General features: G+C 35.4%; 4 protein-coding genes across 6 annotated transcripts; 3 read left to right on the top strand and 1 right to left on the bottom strand.

Annotated features, from left to right (window-relative positions):
• Nucleotides 1–2,662: 2,662 nt before the first annotated feature.
• On the bottom strand, nucleotides 2,663–5,049 carry LOC101212732 (dynamin-related protein 4C). The gene is made up of 2 exons (XM_004147374.3): nucleotides 4,495–5,049; nucleotides 2,663–4,409 (listed from the first exon to the last, which is right to left on the bottom strand). The coding sequence occupies exons 1-2, from the start codon at nucleotides 4,979–4,981 to the stop codon at nucleotides 2,839–2,841; spliced, it is 2,058 nt and encodes a 685-aa protein (XP_004147422.2). The 5' UTR covers nucleotides 4,982–5,049; the 3' UTR covers nucleotides 2,663–2,838.
• Nucleotides 5,050–5,282: 233 nt separating this feature from the next.
• Nucleotides 5,283–7,471, top strand: LOC105434497 (oil body-associated protein 2A). The gene is given in 3 exon segments (XM_011650200.2): nucleotides 5,283–6,070; nucleotides 6,163–6,175; nucleotides 7,397–7,471. Coding segments are annotated over 3 exon segments (189 nt in total). The 5' UTR covers nucleotides 5,283–5,969.
• A 3,016-nt stretch (nucleotides 7,472–10,487) lies between these two features.
• Nucleotides 10,488–14,919, top strand: LOC101205123 (integrin-linked protein kinase 1). Its single transcript, XM_004147344.3, has 12 exons — nucleotides 10,488–11,029; nucleotides 12,272–12,346; nucleotides 12,497–12,592; nucleotides 12,702–12,787; nucleotides 13,216–13,336; nucleotides 13,442–13,521; nucleotides 13,615–13,677; nucleotides 13,760–13,866; nucleotides 13,958–14,043; nucleotides 14,131–14,252; nucleotides 14,342–14,453; nucleotides 14,547–14,919. The coding sequence occupies exons 1-12, from the start codon at nucleotides 10,703–10,705 to the stop codon at nucleotides 14,646–14,648; spliced, it is 1,377 nt and encodes a 458-aa protein (XP_004147392.1). The 5' UTR covers nucleotides 10,488–10,702; the 3' UTR covers nucleotides 14,649–14,919.
• Nucleotides 14,920–14,963: 44 nt separating this feature from the next.
• On the top strand, nucleotides 14,964–24,760 carry LOC101212974. 3 transcript variants are annotated; one of them, XM_011659231.2, is made up of 7 exons: nucleotides 14,964–16,812; nucleotides 17,071–17,126; nucleotides 17,275–17,547; nucleotides 17,639–17,875; nucleotides 23,658–23,777; nucleotides 23,938–24,066; nucleotides 24,503–24,760. In XM_011659231.2, exons 1-7 carry the CDS (start codon nucleotides 15,156–15,158, stop codon nucleotides 24,521–24,523), a joined length of 2,493 nt encoding a protein of 830 aa, XP_011657533.1. In that variant the 5' UTR covers nucleotides 14,964–15,155; the 3' UTR covers nucleotides 24,524–24,760. The 3 variants fall into 3 exon arrangements, with proteins under 3 accessions (XP_011657533.1, XP_031744172.1, XP_031744174.1); XM_031888312.1 differs by lacking the exon at nucleotides 17,639–17,875 and having other exon boundaries at nucleotides 15,093–16,812; XM_031888314.1 differs by lacking the exons at nucleotides 23,938–24,066; nucleotides 24,503–24,760 and having other exon boundaries at nucleotides 15,093–16,812; nucleotides 23,622–23,752.
• Nucleotides 24,761–25,723: the final 963 nt, after the last annotated feature.

Genomic DNA, 25,723 nt, shown 5'->3' with positions numbered 1-25,723 from the left:
TTCTTAATTTCTCCCCCTATTGTTGGAAAAATTGTCTCATTAATGAGAACTAGCAAATTGCATAGTAAATATATCATCCATCCGGAGTTTAATTATTCTATCATCTTAAACATGATCTCATACAGATTTAGAAGCTTTGGTATTCAAACATAAGCTACAAGATGTTCGTTCACTCATCTCAATCAATTGTCAAATGTTTGGGATACAAACTCACTAGCATTCTCAAAACAAAATAATAAGCATATCTTTGGCCATCCACAAAATGCGGTAACAAAAATTAATAAATCATGAATCTGATCTTGAAAAAGCATGAGAGTTTCAATTTCAATTTTCACCAGTGAGAGTTTGATAATTAACCTCTTCAGAATAAGAAACCTTACCAATTTATTACATAAAAGAATTTATTAGTTCTTCAATAGATGTCAATGTATATTTTCAATTATGCATTAATTTTATTATTGACCTAAAATGACTCTCATGTCAAATAAAATTATATTTGGATCAATGAACTTCAAGTTCATTGTTGCATATATATCAATTATAGGAATGTTTGTGTAATATAATTGAGAAGTAAAAGCAGACAAATTTTTATAATATATGTATGTCATATATTATTCTTATAATCAATATCTCTATATGATATCAATTACAAAATATGTCTTTCCAATTTACTAAACATCTCCTTGATAGATTTACAAAGATAATAAAGTATATCAAGACGATCAAGTCTTGAAGACGTATTGTTTACTTTTAAGTATAATACGCATAGATGTATTATATGCAAAACATAAATATCAATTATTTTTATTCTCTCCAAGAGATTAAAAGGAAATCCAAATATTTCATTCATTTATGAATTGGTAAAAAGAATAATCATCTCTTCAGGAGATTGTAAGTAATTTGTGATATTCAAATAATATTATATTTATAAGGTTAAAATAAAAATTATGATCTCTTCGAGAGATGCAAATAATTTCTCAAAGATTGTTTTCATACATCACATTCTTTTAATTTTCATCGTTAAGGATTTTAATTTTTCAAATAGATTCTTAATTTACGCCAAGTATAAAATTATTTTATCTTTTTTGTAACATATTTGAAAAATAAAATTCTGATATAAATATATTTGGTTCTAATCAAATAAACATTTCTTCTCTATTAACATAATTTTGATCTTACTAAATATTGTAACACTCACTCCAGGGAATGCTATTAAATTATTTGATCGAAATTTACCATTTTTTTTTATAGAAACATATGCTCAATAGCTAATACAATGTTTCAAACTTTTTCTCTCAAATTGTTATTACCAAGAGCAAAGATGTTTTGACATGTACAACTACGAGTGCAAAGCAAAAACTATAAATACTAACTGATTTATGTAACTTCAGGTGCACTAAATAAAAATTGGGTTTAAAAAGTAATTAACCATTATATATCACTTTCATAAACTTTGTCATACAAGAATTTAATCAAATATACATAATCACTATATATAAATTTTCAAGACTCACAAAATTCACATAAGAATAATTTAAATATTCAACCATCAAATAAGTTTCAACCCAAACATGGCAAACAAACAAAATTAAAGATAATATTGAAAATTTATTCTCATATTTGAAAAGTAAACTTAATATATAGAAGATAAACACTACCACCATATTTGTCAAAAAGAAGGTGATAGAATTAAGAAAATAAATTTCTTCATTAAATTTTCCATATAAAACAATTATATTGGAAGATATGAAAATATAAACTAAATCAGAAACCATCCAAATCAAATCTTTCAAATATAAAAATTATATTTAAATGTAAGGCATGATTTCCCATCTTAATCTAAATAAGATTTAAAGCATTTAGAAGATACATCTAAGTTGATATAATATATAAGATTAATTAATTAAAAATTTAAAGTCAATAAATTCTTGATTCTCAATATTTTTTCTATCTTGAATCACTCAAAATAAGGTTATATGAGTTTCTCAAACAAAAATTTTATTCTTCAACAATATATATAGATATTTTACGCACAATTCATGAAATGTTTGTCCTCAACAATAAAAGATTGTGATGAAGACACATGCACATATACAATATGTAGTAAGCTAATCGAAAATCTAAATTTTCGATGGATGGAGTTTGGAATATTAAAGATAATATTGAAAAACTCACAAATAACTTTTATGTCACAACTCAATATTTAATGCTCACATAAAACTTTGTATGAGTTTTACAATGTTATTAGATTAAATGTAAAATATAAATATATTTTAACAATCAATTTGCAAACACATAATTTTACATATATGATTAATGTAGAACACTCACATTCTTTGAATTTTATGTTTAAGTACAAGAAAAATGAATGATGGTGGTGAAAAGATAACTAATGAATACACCAAATACATACCTATGCAAAGTCATCAAATACTTACTATACTTGAACGGAATTCTAAACACCTCAAAACTATAGAGAATAAAGAATAAAGAAGAGAGAGTAAAAAAGAATGGAAGTAATTGTGGTGAATGTTATAAGGAAGAACTAAATAAAATTGGCAAGCTTAAGTTATGAATTAGGAAAATATAGGTTTTACAAATTTTTCAAAAATTAATATTTAAACTAAAAAAGGTCATATAAAAGTAGTAAAAAAAAAAAAGATTGAAAATGACTAAATGCAATAAAAATTAAAATGTTTTAAATCCAACGTTTAAGAATGAAGATAAAGGCAAAAGAGAAAGGAAAGTGTGTACATTGCAAAACTAAAGATCATATAACACAACTTTGCAATCCAGAAACTATTCAAATGCAGAACGAACACCAAATCCATTTCTTCATCATCCACCGAAAGTCGCAATCCGATCAAGAATGTTACCCACCACCTCCTTCGCTTCCCGGAGCCGCCCAACGCTCCGATTCAGTTTATCTCTCTTCAACACAAGGCTCGGAGATTCCTCCAGCATCTTCTCGATCCCAACTCCGCCTGGTCCCAATATTTCATTCACGATTTCCGGTTCAAGTTCTTCGTTTATCAATTTGTCGATGCTATATTCAAGATGAAGTGCCATGCAATCCACTAGTCTCTTCAGCACGATCTTCCAGTACGCCGTCATTCTCATTCTCAGATCGTACGCCTGTGGAAGAAGATACTCGTACTGCCGAAGCCCTCCCACTTCCACTTCCCCATACCCTACGATCGTGATTTTCTGAGCTAAATTTTCGTTCACTTGTTTTACGAATGATTCTTGCTGCGAAATCAACTTGTTCCATTCCGTCCCATATTCGGGATTGCAAGTGTAATCGGTTAGTTTCTCCATTTCTACGAATTCCATCATTCGTTCCATTGATCTTTTCCTCATTTTAGCTAATAGTACATGTCCGGCTCTTTTAGTGGCCAGCTGGAGTTGGTGGTAATTAGAAGCATGTTCCATTAGAACTGCAGTCACAATATTTTCCAAGTAATTCCAAATGGTTTCCACGAAACCTATAGGCAGAGATGATACTGCTTTCACTTTTCTTTGAAGTATGACTAGAAATGCTGTTCTAGGAAGGAAATTGGGTAATCCAATTGCTTTTGATTCTTCGAGAATTTTGATCTCTTCAATCAGAAAATTCTCTCCAGAATCTTTTGTTGAAAACTGATTCAACTCTTTAGAATAATTATTCAGCATTTCAACCAATCTAGCTGTGCAATGCATGTTTTTATCATCTTTGTATTCCTCAAACTCACCTCTTATTAGAATGTTCTTCAAGGTTTCTTTAGCTGAACTAATTATTCTCATTAAAGCCGTCAATGCCTCTGCAAATGAAGTCAAATTCTTTGGCAATTTACTCAATTCTGACAAATTCTCACTCAACCTCTCGTTAATACTCCTGACAATATCTGGTAAATTCTTTGCTATGCTCGAAGCCTGAATTTGCACTAATTTCTGTGCTAAAACAGGAATTCCAACAATTGATTTGTCAATCTTCGACAATAACTGGTGAGATTCAAACAACCTTGCTTCTTCCCTTCTTGCGTCCTCGTAAGATTCCTCTCCAATCCTGTTTCTTACACACACGTAACCCAGTCCGATGTTGACATCATCGGCGGTGACTTTCTCCATCAGTCCTTCGGGTGCTCTGTCAGCCTTTGTTACCACAGCCAAGGTTCTCTCCCCTGTTTTATCCACAACCTGAGACATTCTAATTGATTCACAAGTGGTGAAATCGACTGTTGCTGATAAAACATTCAATATTATACTTCGTTCAGGAGTAATATACTCCATTAGAATATCCTTAATCTGATCGTATATGTCTTCAGGCTGTCCATGAACAGGAACCCTAGTTATTCCAGGAAGATCAACCATGGTTAAGTCTGGTACCCCATTCTTTTTCACTTCCAAAGTCAATGGGGTATTGGATATGCCTGTTAAGATTAAAAACAAATGATTACCGTCATTTCTTAATTAATCAGTATGGAGAGTCACTTGAATCTCATGCTAACATTTTACCTTTTCCATGGCCAGCTAGTTCTTCTGTTGCTGCATTTATGGCTTCAGAGACATCGGATTCACTTGTGGCAATTGATTTTCCATTGAACTCCAAGCGAAGCTCTGTTTGTGGTGCAGAGTGTTGGTGAAGCCTCATGATCAATGGTACTCTGGTGCAAATACCCTGTCCCCTGGGGAGGCTGATTCCGGCAAGGGATTCCAGTACGCTGGACTTGCCGGAAGATTGGTCACCAACAACAACAATGGTGGGGAGCTGGATCCCTTCTTTCATTATGTTGAGATGACGTAGTTTGTCAACAGCATCAATCAGCGGCCGAATACGGTCGTTGTAGCAGGAAACAATAGGTGCAACGAAATTGGAAAGCTCATTTGAGTCTTCTACGGGAACAAGAGCAGTAATAGGAGAATCCATAATGGTTTCTTGTTGGTTGGAAGTTTGAGGAATTTTCTTGTTCCTAATCTTAGAGGAAGACTTGTATGGAGTCATTTTGGAATAAGGATTGGAAAACAGGAACTGAAAATGGGAGGGGATGGGAGATTGAGAATGGAGGTGATGACTGTGAAGAGGGGGGGAAGATAAGTGGTTTGTATTTATAGGAAAGCAAAGTGGATGAAAATAGAGGAATGTGAATGGAGAAAAAGAAAGGATCGTTTGGGAACCCGTAACTGAGTATGGAGAAGTGAAAGAGTTTTGGAAGAAGAAGAAGAAGAAGGGGCTTTTAAGTTTGGAGTTTTGGAAGATTGCATTTGCGTGTAATAAAGTGCTTTGGAAGGTGGTTTTGTTTTCAATTTTTCATGAGCTTCTTATTTAATATAGTTTTAGTTCCTAATTCTTGGAATTGTGTTCCAAATTTAATTCATGTCTATTAGTCTTCCACATCCAAATTGAAGTTTTAGTAGGATCTTGGAGGGGGGGATGAAGTAGTGGAAGCAACAACCAATCCTTAACATCAATCAATATCCGTTGGAGTAGGAGATTATTCTTTGCTGTCCAAATTTGTCATGCAATGATAATGATGGTGTCCATCTCCCACATCTAGCATCTCTCAAATAAAAATAAAATCTAAGCCACTTTTTCTTCTTTAGCATACAGGTCAGTTGTTACTATTAAGAATTTGAATGTATAATTTCATTCAATAAATTACTCATTACCCTATTTTTTACAATATTTTTTAAAAATAACATTATTAAAAAAAATCAAGAAATGACAACCGTTGATAATTATATATTTATCCCCAATGATGCACGTGACATCCTAAGTGGCTCTACTTCGTCAAAGCAAGCCATGTCAGCTTTAAGTACGTGTTGACGTGGCAGTCGCCACCCAATTCTTATCAACAACTATTGAGAATTGAAAAACTAATTTCAACATTTTGTTTCTCCATTTGGAAGAAATTAATGGCATCAAGCAACGAGAAACCGACTCCGATAGCAGCGAAGGCGGAGGGGAGGCTCCTCAGCCGCTGGGAAAGGCGATGATGGCGATGCAGCAGGTGGTGGACAAAGGGGCTCAATTGTTGCAGTCACTAAAACCATTGAAGCAAATGAGTCAACATATTTGCACTTTCACCCTACAGTAAAAAGAAAAAGATAAAATTAAGTGAGAAGACCTCTGTGCGATATAGCTATGTTTTAAACGCTAATTTTTTATGTAATGATATGCAATAGTTATGTTTCAAACGTTATGCGAATGAAAACTTGAAAGTTTATGATATTTTAGCTTTTAACTATGAATTATGACTATGCGATAACATGAGCTATGTGAGATAGCTATGCGAAATGTTAGAACATCTTATCGCATATGTTGACATCTTAGGATAGATGATCAAACATGATAAGATATGTTAATGTCATGATCTTTATTACATATTTAAAAGAATTATATGTTTTATTATCGTTTTGTATTTAATAAGTCGACATAATCTCTCCATAAATAAACATGTTATAAAATTATACCATGCCACATAAGACGAGGTGCAACAATATCACTTTATATAGTCATGGCCTAATTCTCCAGATCTAGACTCATCACTACATCTATCGACCCAACCAAGACTTTCTCGAGGCCTCCATCTACAATTTTGATGACTCTAATGCTCGCTTTATTGGTTCCTATCAATTTTAACTCGAGATTCTATTTAGTAATCATTTTGACTATTTGATGTTTTTTCTTATCAATTTTAACTCGTCGAGATTCTATTTAGTAATCATTTTGACTATTTGATGTTTTTTCTTTTTTCTTTTTTTAAATTTAAGCTACACTTTTAACTACAACCATTTGTAAAAGTAGTTTTGAAAAACTGACTTCCATACCTTAAAATAGGGATAAATAGTAGATTAAAAAGAAAAAGAAAATAGTAGTTGAAATGATTTTAAAAATGAAAAATAAAATGGTTAACTGACGGCCTTAAATTTCTAATTACATCAGCTCCCACTTCAAACTTGGATACCAATTGGAATCTTAATTAATTTTAATCTTTAAACACCTTCAACTTTCTTATAGAAATTAATGGGTTCATGTATGTTTTGCATGAATTAACAAAAATTGAAATAATAATAATAAAATTGGTATCAATCGTTTAAGAAGTTTAGGGTAATAATGAGATTTAAAGTTTAATGCTCAAACTGTTAGGTTACCTAAACAAGATTAATATAAGGTCAATTTTGATGTTAATCTAAATCTTAATTATGGATTTTTAAACTGGAACACTTGTTTGAGTTTAAACTAATTAATTTATTATAATTGGAAATTTAATAAAGAATTTGAAAATATATTATTATAATATTATTCTATCGATTCTTTTTCTAAGTGTATTTCTCATACTTGTACCATTGCTAAATGATCAAGAAAATAGAGACATGATGAATAGAGTATATTCAATGTGTTATATATGCGGAAGAGCAAAAGCTTTAACACTCTCATGCTCATGAGATATCAGGGCTTTGGGTTAACCCACAAATACCCGAAGTGGGATGAGATGGCCAAAATGTACTACAAGTTTTGACATGGCAGCTCGATAGATGTACTTCTATATTAATTAATATTATTAAAGAAATATGTAATTTTGATAGGTTTCACTCATGTTACAATTTTAATTAAATTAAGAAAGAAATATGAAGTGAAATTAATTTTAGGTGACATTAGAAAAAAAAATATATTTTAAAACTTTTGAAATATACTTAGGGACGGAAATGAAAACATATTATCCATTTAATTTGTAATATTAGTTAATAAATTAGTTAACTAAATTTGTTCGTGATTGGAGCATTAAGTACGGTATAAAACTTCCATTGGAAACCCCATCACTCATTAAGTACGGTATAAAAAAAAAAAGAGGACAGTTTTTAACAAAATAAAAAAAAAAAGGAAAGAGAGATGATATCATGACAGAGATATTAAATAATATAATGTTGAAGAAGGAAAAGAAACATTTGAGTAAGATGTTTGAAATGAAAAAATGTGTACAACTAATTAAATTTCTAAAAAGATAGAGGGGAGAGTGGATCAGCCATGTAAAATGAGAGGTTTTCTTAATTAAGTAGAGGTTTAGAATCAAATAGAGAGATAATGAAGTAGTGGTATAGTAATATAAACGTACGTATAGGTATAGGATTTCCTTTACAGAGAAATCATTTTTGAACAATTATAAAGTATAGTGAGTTACAAAGATATCTAAACCAATTCTAAATAATCTTTCCATAATATAATCACAGTAAAGAAACCTCTGAAACATATTAAAATAGGTATTAATTAAGTTTTTCAAAACACTGTAATAGAGTACTTTAAATTGCATTCAAGTTCAAACTGATAACAAATTTTGAACCCATTATTTTATTTGTAACATTTTAGATTGGCTTGTATAAAGCGTCAAATTAGATTATATGATCAGCAAAATGTAATTATTTTAATGTGTTTTGTCTTAAAGTTAATTATTTCCTCTCACTATTATTCATATGGTTTAGTTTCCATATAAACATATTATTTAATGAATACTAGAAGAAAAAACAAGAAATAGTTTTAATCACGTTTAAGAATTATTGTTGGATCAATTAATTTACAATAATAATATAATAAAAAAATCCGCCAGCAATAATCGGTTGTTTAAAGTGTGAAGACATTATATATGTAATTAATTTGAAAAAGTAAAGCATAAAATTAATTGAGAAAGATAAATGAGTTTGGCTTTGAATCATTCTCATCTCTAAGCTTTGTTTTATCCAAAAGAGTAATGTCAAGTAGTGGGAACATCTTATATTATATTTACGGAATATTATTTTCAACCTAATCAATAAAAAAGTTTTATTATATATAACCCAATGTACAAATAGTATACTATTTCAGATTCTCACATACCCTTTTCAACTAATGGTGTACAATATCAACCCTATACATTACTCCACAATCAATTATTTAAATATTTAATATCAGATGAGAAACTATAAATCAAACCTCCATTCATAAGAAAGGAGGAAGAAAAATGAGAATTGCCGTTGAAAAAAGGAAATTTTGGTGGCTAACTAATTTATTTGTAAGAAAGATAATAGTTTGAATATGTGTTAGATGTCATTTTTCACGCGGCTGATATGATGATCAGGGGAAAACATTGTATTTGTAATATTAATATTGAATGTATGAATATTATGAATATTATGAATATATGAATATATGAATGGATAAAATTAAACAATAAAAGAGAAAAAGGCGGCCATAATTCATGTGAATTTCCCATCTACCCATCACAACTTGCAAATCATTGCTTAACAATTGCCCTATTTTGACCAACCCTTTTCTTTTCTATTATACAAATCGCTAACACAGTTCATCAATTCATTCCCCCCTCTCATTCATCCTCTCTTTCTCAATTCCATCTCTATTTCTTTTCAATCCTCTTCACTCTTTTCTATAAATTCAAATTCACCCATTTCTCATTTGCATTACCCTTACGGGTTTGACACCAACATAACAAATAACATATTTTGAAAGACACAATTTCTTTGTTTCGTTACTTTCCTTTTACTTTTTAAAATTCTAGTTTTACATTTTTCTTTAGCTTTCAACATCTTGCATGAGTTGTATTTTTAATTTAGTCACTTAACATCCTAATTAAATTTTGCTATAATTTCTATTTAAGACTTTACATTTCTACTCATTATTACTGCTTTAGTCATGTGTATTACTTGATCTAATAAAAGTACAATTGATTATAACTAAATTAATTTCAATTAAAAGATCCCCATCATAAGAATTTTTAATTAATTGATTAAGAATAAAAAGAAGAAGTATTAAGCAAAAACTCAAAGTTTGATTGATTTAAAATTTTTCTAAAAATATAACATTTTGAAAACCATTAAATTCCATTATTTTAATAGATAATCCTTAAATTAAATCGATGATAGAAAAAATGGGATTGAAATAGACTTAGTCTTATCCTACACATTTACATCAAAGATTACATTATACCATAAATAACCAAAAAAAAAGGCTTCATTTATTAATCAAATAAATTTTTATATCATATAGTTGGAATGTTCCAGCAGTGTGATATTTTCGTTTTCCCAAATCCACCTCAGCCATGGGCTCCACTCAATACGTCACCGCCAAGTTGGCATCTACTCACCCCAACACGACGACGTATTCATACAACATCGGTTATCTCGCCCGCGCCACATCCACTATACCATTTAATCCAAACCGTAGGTAATATTCAAATCAAAAAAATTAACCAAATCAACGGTGTAGATTGCATTCATAATCTTAATCAATAATCACTCCCCACACGAAAAGAACACCCATCCGCGTAAAAGAACAAGTTCGTCGTCATCCAGCCGTCACGCAAAGTGACGAAAGTTACGGAAGCCGTTAAGTAAGGACGGCGAAATTAAAGGGAAGCGTATTTTAGAAGAACTTAATGACGTAATTACTATACTACGCCGTACCGACGAGAAAAAGAGACTTCATCTTCTTTTTCCCACTATAAAGGGGAATCGTAACTGCTTCAAAAAGCTGCTGAAAGTTGAAACGACACAAAAAACGAGTTCTTGTTCTCACCGGGAATTCTTCCATTCATTTCACTCCCAAAACCTAGCTGTAAAATTGTGATACTCCAACTCATTTTTCTAAATTTAGTTGACCGAAAATATTGTTTTTCATTGCCGGAGATTCGTCGGAAAGCAGAGAACTGCTTCTTACTTAGGGTTTTAGAAACAAATGGAGACGAATAACAGTAACAACAACGGGGTGAGGTTTTTGTTAGGGAAGCAATCGTCGATGGCGCCGGATCGCCAGCCGGAGGAGGCGGAGTTGGCGGAAGACGGTGAGGAGATCGATCCAGGGGTGCGATTGATGTATTTGGCGAATGAAGGCGATTTGGAAGGGATTAAGGAGCTTTTAGATTCAGGAATTGATGTTAATTTTCACGATATTGATAATCGGACGGCGCTTCATATTGCTGCTTGTCAAGGCTGCAACGAGATCGTCGATTTACTGCTCCGCCGTGGCGCTGAAATTGACCCCAAAGATCGCTGGGGCAGTACGGTAATTTGCCGCTTTCTGCATTTTCTTTTCCGGCCCGCGTTTACTTTCTTTTTTAATTTTTTAATTTTTTTAATTTTTTAATATATTATATATATTTAGATACTTTTAATTTTTTTTTTGTCGGTCTTGGAAATTGGAAAATACGTTTTAATGGATAGAAGCATTTGGTTTTTATCTAAATGACGAATACAAATGAAGAGGTCAACAATCAATGATATTTTTACGAAGAATAATAAAATTTCTGGAAATTATGAAAATTTAACTATAAAATGTTCTTGATAAATTTATTGGATATTTCTTTTGATTACTTTGAATTCAGTATCTGTAAATAATTATAATGGTAGAAATAAATTATCATTTCATGAAAAGTATTTGAGAAAGAAAGAAAAAGAAAAAAAGAAACAAACAAAACGTCGAAAACATACGGGAATTTTGTACGCAGGAAATGGGTGGGTCCGTTATTTCGAAAGGGAAATTTCCATTTTTTAAAAAGGAAAAATTAATTCAGTTAAAGGAATATTGTTCGGATTAATTTATTTTTTTCCAGAAGAATATTATTCGGATTATGTTTAGACTATTATTTCTGAAAATGACCCTCCAGAAAAAAACAAAAAAAAAGTCTCTTTACTTTATTTATTTTTACCACAAACTTAGATAACAAGTAAGCAAAAGAGGTTTTAAAAACCTTTAAAACTAACATTTTGTATTAGTACAAAATTAAATTTTGCATGAACATATCTCAGTAAGCATAAAATTATTTTGTATTTGAACTTTAACGTTTGGGGTTTGATTCTTAAATAGGAGTTGAGGTTTCTTAGTAGAACTAAACTTTTGATTTTTTTCTGGTCTAGTAAATGAGTTTGAAAACATTGTAAGATAGGTCAAATAGAAGTTGAACACAATATTAAATATTTGTAGAGCTACTAAAGATAAAATTAAAGTTATAGGACCTATTAATGAGTGGTAAAAGTTTTATTAACTTTTTGAGACGAAAAGAAGAAAGTTGAGGTTTCTTTTTTCTATTTGTTTGTTTGTTTTATGGTATAATGTTCATATTTAAATATGATTTGGGTTTTGATTATACTTAATTTTGTTAACTTTATTACAAAAATTTGTCCATCTGTGTGGTCAATGAATCTTCGTCACCATACATAATTTCATGTTTACTCTTTTTGAGAAGAAATTTTCAACCTGTTTTCTGTGGACTAATGGCGGAAGAATAATCTAAGTTTGGAATAACAGCCTCTTGCAGATGCTATATTCTACAAAAACCATGAAGTTATCAAATTGCTGGAAAAAAGGGGCGCAAAACATCTGGTACCTACAATGTCTTTCTCTCTTTCGTTCTTTTTTTTTTTTTTTTTTTTGAATTTTTCGTTTCTACAATTGCAAAGTGTTGGATTATGTTCACTAATCATGGTTTCATTACGTTCTATTTTATTTTGTTCACAATGCTGGAAAATTCAGATGGCTCCCATGCATGTCAAACATGCTCGTGAAGTCCCAGAATATGAAATTGATCCTAAAGAATTTGACTTCACAAACAGTGTCAACTTGACCAAGGTACTTAACACTTTTTCTTCCACCCTGCTTTTCTTATTTTTTCCTAATATTTGGTTGGTTTTACTTTTTTACTGTTGAATGTTGATCTTAATCTAAAATTTCTTTCCAGGGAACCTTCCATCTTGCATCATGGCGCGGAATCCAAGTTGCAGTCAAAGAGCTTCCTGAGGATGTGATTTCAGAGGAGGATAAAGTGTAAGTAACCAAGTTCTAGAAAATATACATTCAATTAAGGAGGATATAGATATGAGACACACAGTATGACACGATATGGAGACAACATGTCATTTTTTGTTGACATCTAGGACATAGACACAATAAGTTCATGTTTATTAAATTATGTATCATTTATATGCAAGAAGTAAACTCAAAGTTAATGTATTTATGCATTCATGTGCTTAAAAGATTATTTTGATGTATGTCTAATAAATGTTGAACCTGATTTTGATTTTGTACAACTAGCGTCTAATACATCTATTAGTAACAAGTGTTTGATACAAGTTTAATATCATATTGTCTAGTTAAAAACTTAAAGTATCTGTAGTTATTAGGTGGTTATCATTAATTTCTTGACTGAAATCACCTTTTTCTTTTTTTCTTTTTCATCCATTTGGGGGTTTCAGGAACGCCTTCAGAGATGAGCTTGCATTGCTTCAGAAGATTCGGCATCCTAACGTGGTTCAATTTCTTGGTGCCGTCACTCAAAGTAGTCCCATGATGATTGTCACTGAATATTTGCCTAAGGTTTTTCTCCAATTCATTTTAAACTTCTTCAATGGATCTGAAAATGAGAACTATCGATAAACCCAATGTCCATTTCCCCTCATGTTATTGTAATTGGTGCTGCAGGGAGATCTTTGTCAACTTTTACACAAAAAAGGACCACTAAAACCAATTGTAGCTGTGAAATTTGCCCTTGACATTGCTAGGTATTCATTATACACTGCTCCCTTAAACTTTTTAGATAAAATGTCCATCTTCCATTGCATCTTATGTGTTTTATTTCCTGAAATTTTGTCCAGGGGAATGAACTATTTGCACGAAAATAAACCTGCACCGATCATCCACCGTGATCTTGAGCCATCGTAAGAGTTGATTCCTCTTCAGCAATGGCATCTACTCTAATTTCTTTGAAATTCCTAAAGATGTTTCGTTGTTTGATTATAGAAATATATTGCGAGATGACACTGGGAACCTGAAAGTTGCAGACTTTGGAGTTAGCAAGTTGCTCACAGTCAAGGAGGATAAACCTTTAACATGTCAAGACACTGCTTGTAAGAATTTCCTCTGATTAATCCATAAACTTATTCTCTTCATCACATAAAGTCGTGAATACATTCTCAATCAAGCTATTTGTCATTATAGGCCGATACGTCGCTCCAGAAGTTTTCAAAAATAATGGATACGACACCAAAGTAGACGTCTTCTCCTTTGCTTTAATTCTACAAGAGGTTTGGTTCTTTACAATCATATCAACCTGTGAATGAACCAATGCCTTAACTTGATTTTAATACTAATAATGCACTATAATAAAATAGATGATCGAAGGACAACCACCATTTTCAAACAAAAAAGAAAATGCCATTTGTAAAGGGTATGCAGCCGGAATGCGCCCTCCTTTCAAAGCTCCAGCTAAATGCTACGCCCATGGAATTAAAGAGTAAGCTCGGCTGCTTCTCTCTCATCTCTATTAAACGAGAGAGTGGTATGGATGATTTTTCGTACTAACGAACCGACATTTCTGGTCAGGTTGATTGAAGCTTGCTGGGATGAGAGGCCATCAAAGAGACCAACTTTTAGACAGATAATCACAAGGTTGGAAACAATTCATCACAGTCTTAGCCATAGAAGGCGTTGGAAGGTTCATCATCTCTTTCACTTCTTCATTTTCAAGCACTGATATGTTCAAACAAGACATTAACTTTTGTCTACCATTTAAATAAAATTCATGCAGCTCCCAACGTTGAGATGTTTTCAGGATCCTGATGCCAAGATAAGAAGAGACCATCTCTCCAGTAGCCGGAGCCTTTCATCGCGATCTGCAAGCAGCATATGAATCAACCAACTCCAAAACCTTCAGCTTATGTTTGTTGTAGAAAATTTTTTTCTTTTGTTATATTCATTTCAGTTCAAATTTGTTTGCAACCCCAAAATAATGTGTTGCTGCTTGTGCAATTCCATTGCAAATTCTCTCTCCCTCCTTAAGTTTCTGGGTTGAGATCTCATATTGTACATTGTTGCTTTTACACTCATGAATACAACAATTTGTTTGTACATTAAAATGTAACACGATTAACCCAAAATGTTCAAGAAAATTGTATTTGAAAGTTCTCTGTTTCTATCGCCATTTTTGTGAATCTCTCTACTCTTATTATCTCTTTGATGAAATGCATACGAAGAAAAAGTCGTTTTTCTCTGAATTTTAACGATTTCACTCGAGGGGCCATTTTAGGAATTGGATATATCGATCAAATTTCTGTGAATATTCCGAACTAATCTCCAACTTCAACGCGTATAACCCATTTGCCCCATTTGGCCGACGACTAAGGTCGAAAGTACACAAATGGAGTTTCCCGAGTGCCCAGTTTGCCTACAAACTTACGACGGCGAGTCCATAGTTCCTCGTGTTCTCTCTTGCGGCCATTCAGCTTGCGGTACCTGCCTCGAGAATCTCCCTCAGCGATTCCCCGAAACCATTCGGTGCCCCGCCTGCAACGTTCTCGTGAAATTCCCTTCTCAAGGCGCTTCGGCTCTCCCCAAAAACATCGACCTCCTCAGACTCTGCCCTGAACCGAACGCCGGTGAACTCGTTTCGAAGAAATCCGTCAAACGATCCATCAACCAAACCCACGAGTTCTTTCCTCGGCTTTGGTCTGATGAATTCTACAGAGCTTGGAAGCACTGGGTTCTGCCCCACGACGCCGTTTCGATCGAGCGGTGTGATGGTGTCGACGGAGTGGAGAAGTTGTTGCTGGGAAGAATTTGTCCTGTTTCAGATTCTTCGTTCCCAATTACGGTTGGTGAAGACCGGACTGTAAGTCTTGTTCGAATTGTTTCATTGCCTTGTTCGAATAATGATTGCTTGTTTAAGTTTAGTTATACTTCTATGGTTCTGAAATGCTTGAATGAGTTGAAGGACGAGGAGAAGAATGAACTGGGTTTGATTTTGAGAGCTGGTTTTGTGAATGGTGGAAGAGTTTGTAGGACTTTTGGGTTGTGGGGTAATTTGGAGGATGGATTTTTGTACTTAGTATGTGAGAGACGAAATGATAACTTATTGGAGATGATTAACAATTGGATAAAGAAACTTGATTTCAGAAACAAGGTTTGCTTGAACAAAGATGACTTACTTAGTTTTGCCGTGATTGCCACCGAGTTATGTGATGCAATCATAGCTATGCATTCTCTTAGGTTAAGTACTGGCTTTCTGAGTCTTTCCTGTTTTAGTCTTGGAGTATTTGGTAGTGTTTGTGTTGATATAAATGGGGTTTTGGTGATGGGAAGAACTGTTTGTGAGACAGTGATTGAAGCTGTTTCTTCCGGATCAAAACTCCATATGAAAGAATTGGGGATGCTTACTAGTAATCTGATAAAGAAAGAGGCTTTTGTTCCCCCAGAGGTTTTACTAAAATTATTGAATAAAGAAGACGTTGGGCTTGAATGCAGCACAACCCTATGTTCGGTTGGGAACAAATGTGATATTTGGTCTTTGGTTTTGGTTTTGCTGAGTCTTCTTCTTGGGAAGGACTGCTTTGAAGAGACACTGGGGAGTGTTGAAGAAAGTCATTCTGATTGCTCTGCCTTTTATGGCAGTTGGGTGGAGAAAGTTAGTTCTTGTTTGGACACGAAGTTTGGTTTGGGGTATGCATCATTGAAACAAACACTCTGCAGGTCTTTAGATTTTGATCCTGAAAATCGTCCACATGTTGTTGAACTGTTGAGATGCTGTAGGGAACTGATTGTTAGTTCTGAGTTGGATGCTTTGGCCAGTTTGAAACTTGGGGTTAATGAATCTGGTTCTGAATCTGGTGATCATTGCTTGGTTCTGGGGGATCTCATTCGACTTCCCGACAAATTGATAGAAACTCATAGAGATGATATGGATCAAATCACGGAGGAGAAAACAACAAAAAAATTTGTTGATGGGATATCAGTTGGAATGGTGAAGTCCAGAGACATGCTAGGCCATCGTGATAGCGTTACTGGTTTAGTAATTGGAGGTATGTACGATGATACAGTCTCCTCTATCTTTTATGTTGCCTTTGTCTCAAATATTTTTCTATGATCATTTCAAAATTTTATGTTTTATTGGCAACTGACAGTTCGCAGAAAGTTCTTTAAAAAGTTCAATATTGTAATGAATGGAAGTACTTTGATACTGATGACATTCAAAATTTTGGACTCTGTGAATGACCTTCATGAAGTTGTGCCCTGACGTTATTTCTATTTTAAAATGCATCCTCTCTCTTCTTTTGTAGGGGATTATCTGTTTAGCTCGTCATATGATAAGACTGTTCAAGCATGGTCTTTGCAAGTATGGACTTTATTGATTTTTTACCTCGACAATTGAATGAATCTGATATATTCTTCTTTCTAGTATCAGATCATTTATTTGTACCCTGTTTCTAGACAATGTTACCCCTCCATTTGTTCTAAACCATTGATTTGAACATTTCTTGTAGGACTTCTCTCATGTACACACATTTATCGGTCACGAGCATCGCATAATGGATCTGGTATATATTGATGAAGAACAACCATTATGTGTGAGTGCTGATATTGGAGGTGGTATTTATGTCTGGAGCGTTGCTCTTCCTCTCAAGCAAGATCCATTAAAAAAATGGTATGAGGAGAAGGATTGGCGTTATGACGGTATTCATGCCCTGGCTTACTCAAGCAATGGGTACCTTTATACCGGTGGAGGTGATAAATTGGTTAAAGAATGGTCATTGAAGGTAACTACTACTTGGGTACAGTTTATTGGCGGATCATACAAGTTTTCCAGATTGAATCCTTTAACTGAAATTTGAGAGTTTTGCCTTTTAGGATGGCACCTTATCAGGCTCTATGCATGGTCATAAATCAGTTGTTTCCGCTCTTGTGGCAAGTAATGGCGTTCTTTACAGTGGCAGTTGGGATGGAGCCATTCGGTTATGGAGTCTAGCCAATCGGAGTCAGTTAGCCGTGCTTGGGGAAGAATCATCTGGAAGCTTGGGCTCTGTCCTACGTCTGGCTGCTAAAATGAACATACTTGTTGCAACTCATGAAAACGGATCCATAAAGGTTTCAAATTTCTTCAAAGACCACTCGTGCTGTTTAAGATTTACTTCTGATCTCATTCATTAGCCATACACATCCTTCAATCTTGTTAAACATTTAACGTCAACCCAAAAGCCTAACTTAATGGGCATTCTCCTTCATGGATCTTCTATACTTGTATAGTATTAATCATCAATCAACCAAAAAGCGTAAGTGTTAGACCACCCATCATACGCCAGTATAGTAGGAGAAAGAACAGGAAAGAGAAAAAGGACGAGGAGTTGGTTATGTAACCAACTGCAGGTGGGGACCACAAGGAAATGGAGTGCCGACGCACGATCCCCTAAGGGGGACCATGGCAGGGGAGTGAGGGAGCAAATATAAATAGAGACGAGAAGGAAGGGAGAGGGCAGAGAATTTTGGTGATAAGAATCCTACTGTTATTCCTTGAGAGATAGGAAGGCAGCCGAGGGGAGAGAGAGAGTCTTCGACGGGGAGCTTTTTATTTTTCTTCTGTATTTTTCATTAGCCACAGTATTTCCTATATTGTATCCTTTTCCATTGCAAACTGAGAAGGTCGGGTTCTATCAACTTGGTATCAGAGCACCCATCGATCCAAAACGAAAGGGAAACCATGGTTCAAACCAGAAGCGAAGAGAGAAGAGACACGCACGAACAAGAACTCAACAAAATTCCGGCGATGGAAGAGAAACTGACCGTAATGTCACAGAACATGGAGAACTTGCAGGCTCAAGTGGAGAAAACTCACCAGATGGTGATGATCTTCATGGAAACAATGGCCAAGGAACGGGTATTAGCGAGCGGGAAGGGTCTCGACTCGTCAGTACAAGAAACATGGACGGGAAAAACGGTGGAGGGAGAAAGTTCGGCAAATAGAGAAACAAAAAAAGGGACGGCAGAAAAGAAGGAAGACGGCGAAGAGGATGGCAATGATCGAGACAAATTCAAAAGAGTAGAAATGCCTGTATTCGATGGAGATGACCCCGACTCGTGGCTGTTCCGCGCAGAGAGGTATTTTCAAATACACAAACTCACGGATTCTGAAAAACTAACGGTCGCCACTATCAGCTTCGAAGGACCTGCACTCAACTGGTACCGATCACAGGAGGAGAGAGGACAAGTTCACCTGCTGGTTAAACTTAAAGGAGAGATTATTGATCCGATTCCGATCATCCCGCGAAGGTTCCTTGTATGGCCGGTTCTTGCGTATCCAACAGAAGTCAAGCGTAGAGGAGTATACGAATCTCTTCGATAAATGGGTGGCCCCATTATCGGATATCCCGGAGAAGATCGTGGAAGAGACATTCATGGGAGGGTTGTTACCGTGGATTAAGGTAGAAACCGAATTTTGCAATCCCGTGGGATTAGCCGAGATGATGAGATACGCGCAAATGGTAGAACGACGGGAGATCCTGAGGAGGGAAGCAAACTTACCAGGATATTCGGGAACCAAATTCTCGAGTAGCAGCTATCCTACAACCAAGACATACGGTGGGGTAAAGGAACAAGGGAATAAAGAGAACGCAGCCTTCCCAATCCGAACGATTACACTGAGAGCGTCGCCGGCGAAGGAGGTTAGGAAAGAAGGACCCTCGAGACGACTATCGGACGCGGAATTCCAGGCCAAGAGAGAGAAGGGACTCTGTTTTAAGTGTGATGAGAAATATTACTCCGGGCACAAGTGCAAGGCAAGGGAGATTCGCGAGTTACGAATGTTTGTGGTCAGGGCTGACGATGTAGAAGAAGAAATCATTGAGGAAGATGAATACAATTTAGAAGACTTGAAGGCCATGGAGTTGCAGCACGAACCGGGAGAAGTAGTCGAGTTATGTATTAACTCAGTAGTAGGGTTGACAAACCCGGGAACCATGAAGATAAGAGGCACAATCCAAAACAAGGAAGTGGTCGTGCTGGTCGACTGTGGAGCAACCCACAACTTCATATCTGATCGGCTAGTCAAGACATTGAAGATAACCACAAAAGACACTGCCAACTATGGAGTAATACTGGGATCCGGAACGGCCATCAAAGGCAAGGGAGTGTGTGAAAAAGTGGAGCTGAACCTCAGTGGGTGGACAGTAGTAGAAAATTTCCTACCACTGGAACTCGGAGGAGTAGATTTGATCTTGGGAATGCAATGGTTACACTCCTTGGGAGTGACAGAAATGGATTGGAGGAACCTAACCATGTCTTTTTTTCATAACAGTAAAAAGGTGGTACTAAAAGGAGATCCGAGTTTAACAAAAAACTCAAGTGAGTCTAAAAAACCTCACTAAATCTTGGGTAGAAACGGACACGGGATATCTGATTGAGTGCAGAACACTGGAGGCATGCCAAATGAAAACTGCAGAAAACGAAACCGAACTGGAAAGCATCTTGACAGTTCTAACACAGTATGAGGACGTCTTCGAGGAGCCTAAGGAGCTACCCCCCAACAGAAATATCGAACACCAGATACACATAAGGGGTGGAGCAGACCCGGTGAACGTCCGGCCTTATCGGTATGCATTCCAACAGAAAGAAGAATTGGAAAAACTGGTGGACGAAATGATGGCATCAGGAATTATACGCCCTAGCACAAGCCCCTACTCCAGCCCTGTTCTCCTGGTAAAAAAAAAAGACGGAAGCTGGCGATTCTGCGTGGATTATCGGGCGCTCAACAACATAACTGTTCCAGATAAGTTTCCCATCCCTGTTGTGGAAGAACTGTTTGATGAGTTACACGGTGCCAGCCTCTTTTCCAAAATAGACCTGAAGGCCGGTTATCATCAACTGAGAATGTGTAGTCGGGATATAGAGAAAACGGCCTTCAGAACTCATGAGGGACATTACGAGTTCTTAGTAATGCCGTTTGGACTCACCAATGCACCAGCAACCTTCCAGTCACTAATGAATTCTATCTTCAGATCCTACCTGAGGAAATTTGTCTTGGTTTTCTTTGACGATATACTAGTGTATAGCAGGAACTTAGAGGAACACTGCCAACACATGGAACTGGTGCTGGAAGTTTTAAGGGAGCATAAGTTGTTTGCCAACCGGAAGAAATGCTGCTTCGCGAGTGCAAAGGTAGAATACTTGGGACATGTATTATCGGGAAGAGGAGTAGAAGTTGACCCTGAGAAAATTCGAGCAGTCGAGCAGTGGCCAGTACCAACTAACGTTCGTGAGGTTAGAGGATTCTTGGGACTGACCGGTTATTACCGACGTTTTGTACACCATTATGGATCCTTGGCAGCTCCTCTAACGCAGTTGCTCAAGCTCGGCGCATTCAAATGGGATGAAGAAACACAGGAGGCGTTTGAGAAGCTTAAAAGAGCCATGATGACGGTACCCATATTAACTCTACCCGACTTCAGTATACCCTTCGAAGTAGAGACAGATGCGTCGGGCTATGGAATTGGGGCGGTACTAATGCAGAGTAAAAGACCAATAGCATTTTACAGCCATACATTGGCACTGCGTGACCGAGTCAAACCAGTATACGAGAGGGAATTAATGGCAGTGGTAATGGCAGTTCAACGCTGGCGACCCTATTTACTTGGGAGGACGTTTATAGTTAAAACAGACCAGAAATCGCTGAAATTCTTGCTGGAGCAGAGAGTCATCCAACCGCAATATCAGAAATGGATTGCGAAGCTGCTGGGGTATTCTTTCGAGGTGATGTACAAACCAGGGTTGGAAAACAAGGCGGCAGATAGCCTATCACGAATACCTCCAACTGCACATCTTAACCAACTGACCGCTCACACTCTGGTCGACATCAAAGTAATCCGAGAAGAGGTTGACAAAGACGAATATCTGAATAATATTATAGACAGAATTCAGAAGAAGGAGGAGGTAAAGAACTACACTCTGCAACAAGGCATACTGAAATACAAAGGAAGGTTAGTAATCGCAAAGAACTCCTCATTAAAATCAGCGATTCTGCATACCTATCATGATTCAGTCCTAGGGGGCCATTCAGGATTCCTGAGAACATATAAACGGATAACAGGAGAGTTGTTTTGGGTAGGAATGAAGGCAGAAGTACGCAAATACTGTGAAGAATGCATGACGTGCCAGCGGAATAAAACCTTAGCCTTATCTCCAGCAGGATTATTGACTCCTCTCGAGGTACCAAAGAGAGTTTGGGAAGATATAACCATGGACTTCATCGAAGGATTGCCTAAATCAATGGGGTTTAACGTCATATTCGTAGTGGTAGACCGCTTCAGCAAATATGCGCACTTCCTCAGCCTTAAACATCCCTTTGACGCCAAGATGGTAGCTGAACTATTCGTGAAAGAAGTGGTAAGACTACACGGGTTCCCACAGTCAATCGTATCTGATAGGGACAAGATCTTTCTGAGTCACTTTTGGAAAGAACTTTTTAGATTAGCGGGTACCAAGCTAAACCGAAGCACCGCCTACCATCCTCAGACAGACGGACAGACAGAGGTGGTCAACAGGTCAGTTGAAATCTATCTAAGATGCTTTTGCGGGGAAAGACCGAAGGAGTGGGTGAAATGGTTATCCTGGGCTGAGTATTGGTATAATACAACATTCCAAAAATCGTTGGGGGTGACACCATTCCAAGCTGTGTACGGGAGGACCCCACCAGCCCTGCTATATTACGGAGAACGGGAAACTTCCAACTCAACCTTGGATGAGCAACTGAAGGAAAGAGATGTAGCATTGGGAGCTTTGAAGGAACACCTACGCGTAGCTCAGGACAAGATGAAAAGTTATGCTGACAAGAAAAGGAGACATGTCGAATTCGAAGAAGGAGATCAAGTGTTCCTAAAAATTCGACCCTACAGACAAGTGTCCTTACGGAAAAAAAGGAACGAGAAGCTATCACCGAAGTATTTCGGGCCATATAAGATAGTAAAGCGAATTGGTCAGGTGGCATATCGGCTGGAACTACCAGCGGCAGCAACAATCCACCCCGTGTTCCATGTGTCACAATTGAAAAAAGCCTTTGGAGAAAGTGCGAATAACAAGGAGCTGTTGCCATTTCTGACTGCCAACCACGAGTGGAAAGCCGTGCCACAGGAGACTCATGGTTATAGAAAAAACGAAGCAGGGGAATGGGAGGTTTTAATAAATTGGGAAGGCCTACCGCATCATGAAGCCACCTGGGAAGGCTATGACGACTTTCAGCAATCCTTCCCCGATTTCCACCTTGAGGACAAGGTGAAACTGGACCGGGAAGGTACTGTTAGACCACCCATCATACGCCAGTATAGTAGGAGAAAGAACAGGAAAGAGAAAAAGGACGAGGAGTTGGTTATGTAACCAACTGCAGGTGGGGACCACAAGGAAATGGAGTGCCGACGCACGATCCCCTAAGGGGGACCATGGCAGGGGAGTGAGGGAGCAAATATAAATAGAGATGAGAAGGAAGGGAGAGGGCAGAGAATTTTGGTGATAAGAATCCTACTGTTATTCCTTGAGAGATAGGAAGGCAGCTGAGGGAGAGAGGGAGTCTTCGACGGAGAGCTTTTTATTTTCTTCTGTATTTTTCATTAGCCACAGTATTTCCTATATTGTATCCTTTTCCATTGCAAACTGAGAAGGTCGGGTTCTATCAGTAAGTTAATGGGTTAGAGTGCTCTTGCTCATAAAACTGCTGATCATTTGAGTTGTGGATATTAAGAAATTTTTTGAATATTTTGATTGCCATGAACCTGTATTTGTATTTTTAGTTTCTGGACGAGCTCTGCTGATTCATGACTTTGCCATAACTATAAATAATGAACTTTAACAGGAGGAAGGACTAAGCCAATGATTTTGTTCGCAACAGGTGTGGAGGAACGATGTATTTATGAAAACCATGAAATTGCATGATGGTGCCATTTTTGCTACCAGCATGCTGGGAAAGCAACTCGTCACGGGGGGTCGAGATAAAGCCGTAAATGTACAGGTACAGTTGATTTGGAAAATATCCTTGCATAGATTGAATACGATTATCATCTCTGTACCATCAATGATTTGAAACTTGTTACGTCTTTCTCTTTTCTTTTCTCTTCTCTTCTCTTCTCTTCTTTTCTCTTCTCCAACTTATCGGAACAAATGATTTGTAGGAGTTATTCGACAACGAGCTCGAGATTGATTGTAGACATCTTGGATCTATCCCTACAAATTCTACAATAACAGCATTATTGTGTTGGGAAGACAAACTTTATGTGGGATATGCAGATAGGTGCATTAAGGTATGTTCATTAACTCTACCTATACGTTTTTATTAACTTTATGGATACTAAAATAGCAAATTGGACAATAGAAACAAGGAAATATATCTTTCTTATTTGGATTCAAATACTCGTGCATTTACACTAGTACTATACTCTTTAAAGTAATAATCATGTATGTTTGTTTCATATTACATATAAATCAAAATCTTAGACCAATGCACAAGACTTGTGTCGAGTTGTCATGGTGTGATGTAGAAAAGTATACTATGTGAAGAAGTTTGTAAACTGATGCAGTAAATTATAAGAACCAAAATGAAACAAAACATGAAATTTCGTAGAATAGAAAATTGTGAGTTTTTTTTAAAAAATTATTATTATGGTAGTGAGTTTTTTCTTTGGGTATAAGATGGCTGCCTGATTTACTGATGTATTTTGAATTCTTCTGGTGCCTTAGGTGTATTATTATGGAAAATGATACCTGTTTCAAATGGGTGTGGTGAGCAAATCTCCATTGGAGAAAATGTTTACATTCTACGAATATTATATAATGTATATAAAGTAGCACTTAATGTTGTAATTACTTTTAATTTTTAAATACATTTAATTACATAATTAATTCTTTTTTGTAGTTATGAAGGAGAAAACAAAGGTTTAAAATATGCAACACAATGTAATTGATATATATATATATATATTTGAATTTCCTGTACAATATATGGTACTATATAACGAACATATATTTCAGTATATTTCAAACACAATCTCAATGGAGAGATGATTCATTTTCAATTAGGAATATATAGAAAAAAATTACCAAAATGAGCTAAACAAAAAAAATTAAAAAAAAACTTGAAATATCATGCATTAAATAGATATCATGGAAATGATTTTAATAAAAGAAATATAATTTTTTTTTAAATGCTTAAAATAATTATGTAAATGCTAAAATGGTTGAAAAATAAAGTTAAAAGTTCTTAATGAAATTTAGAAATCCAAAAATATATGATCTAAAATTGAATGAAATGTAAAGCATTAGGTATCAAATGATATTTAAGTATTCGTTTTAAGATGCAATTTATTAAGATAAACTTTTAATTATATATTTCAATGACTATTTTTAAATATAGTAAAATAAACTAAAATACATTAAAATATCATATTTTATCGATGGTAGACATGATATATATCAATAGATTTTTATCAATTCAGTGTCCATCGATGAAATTAATAGAAACTTATAGAAATCTATCATCGATAAAATTTTAAATTTTGTTATACTTTATAAATATTTTAAGTAGTTTTGTCATCTACGTCAATTGGTTTTTATGGTAAGTTGGTCAAAGCAAATTTAGCCCTATGATTAAGTCATATTCTCTAAACTATGAGGTTAAAGGTTCAAAATCTATTACACTTTTACATATTTGTAAAACTCGGAAAAATAGACACCACGTCAAGCCATTTGTTTTAAGAATTTTAGCTTTGTAATTCTAATAAAGTCGAATAACAAGTTTGATCTCTCGACTTTGAGGTATGTGTTTATTTAGTTCATAAGATTCATATGTTTTAATAGGCTTTTTAAACTTTGAACTCTATTTATAAAAAAATCGTTTTTTCCGTGAGAAATATGATAACTTTAATCGAATTTAGGGGGAAATGCATATAAATAATAGAAATA

The sequence above is a fragment of the Cucumis sativus genome, chromosome 1 (assembly GCF_000004075.3).
Source record: "Cucumis sativus cultivar 9930 chromosome 1, Cucumber_9930_V3, whole genome shotgun sequence".
Lineage (NCBI taxonomy): Eukaryota > Viridiplantae > Streptophyta > Magnoliopsida > Cucurbitales > Cucurbitaceae > Cucumis > Cucumis sativus.
The sequence above is the reverse complement of the archived record's forward strand: the minus strand, read 5'-3'. Positions and strand labels throughout refer to the sequence as shown.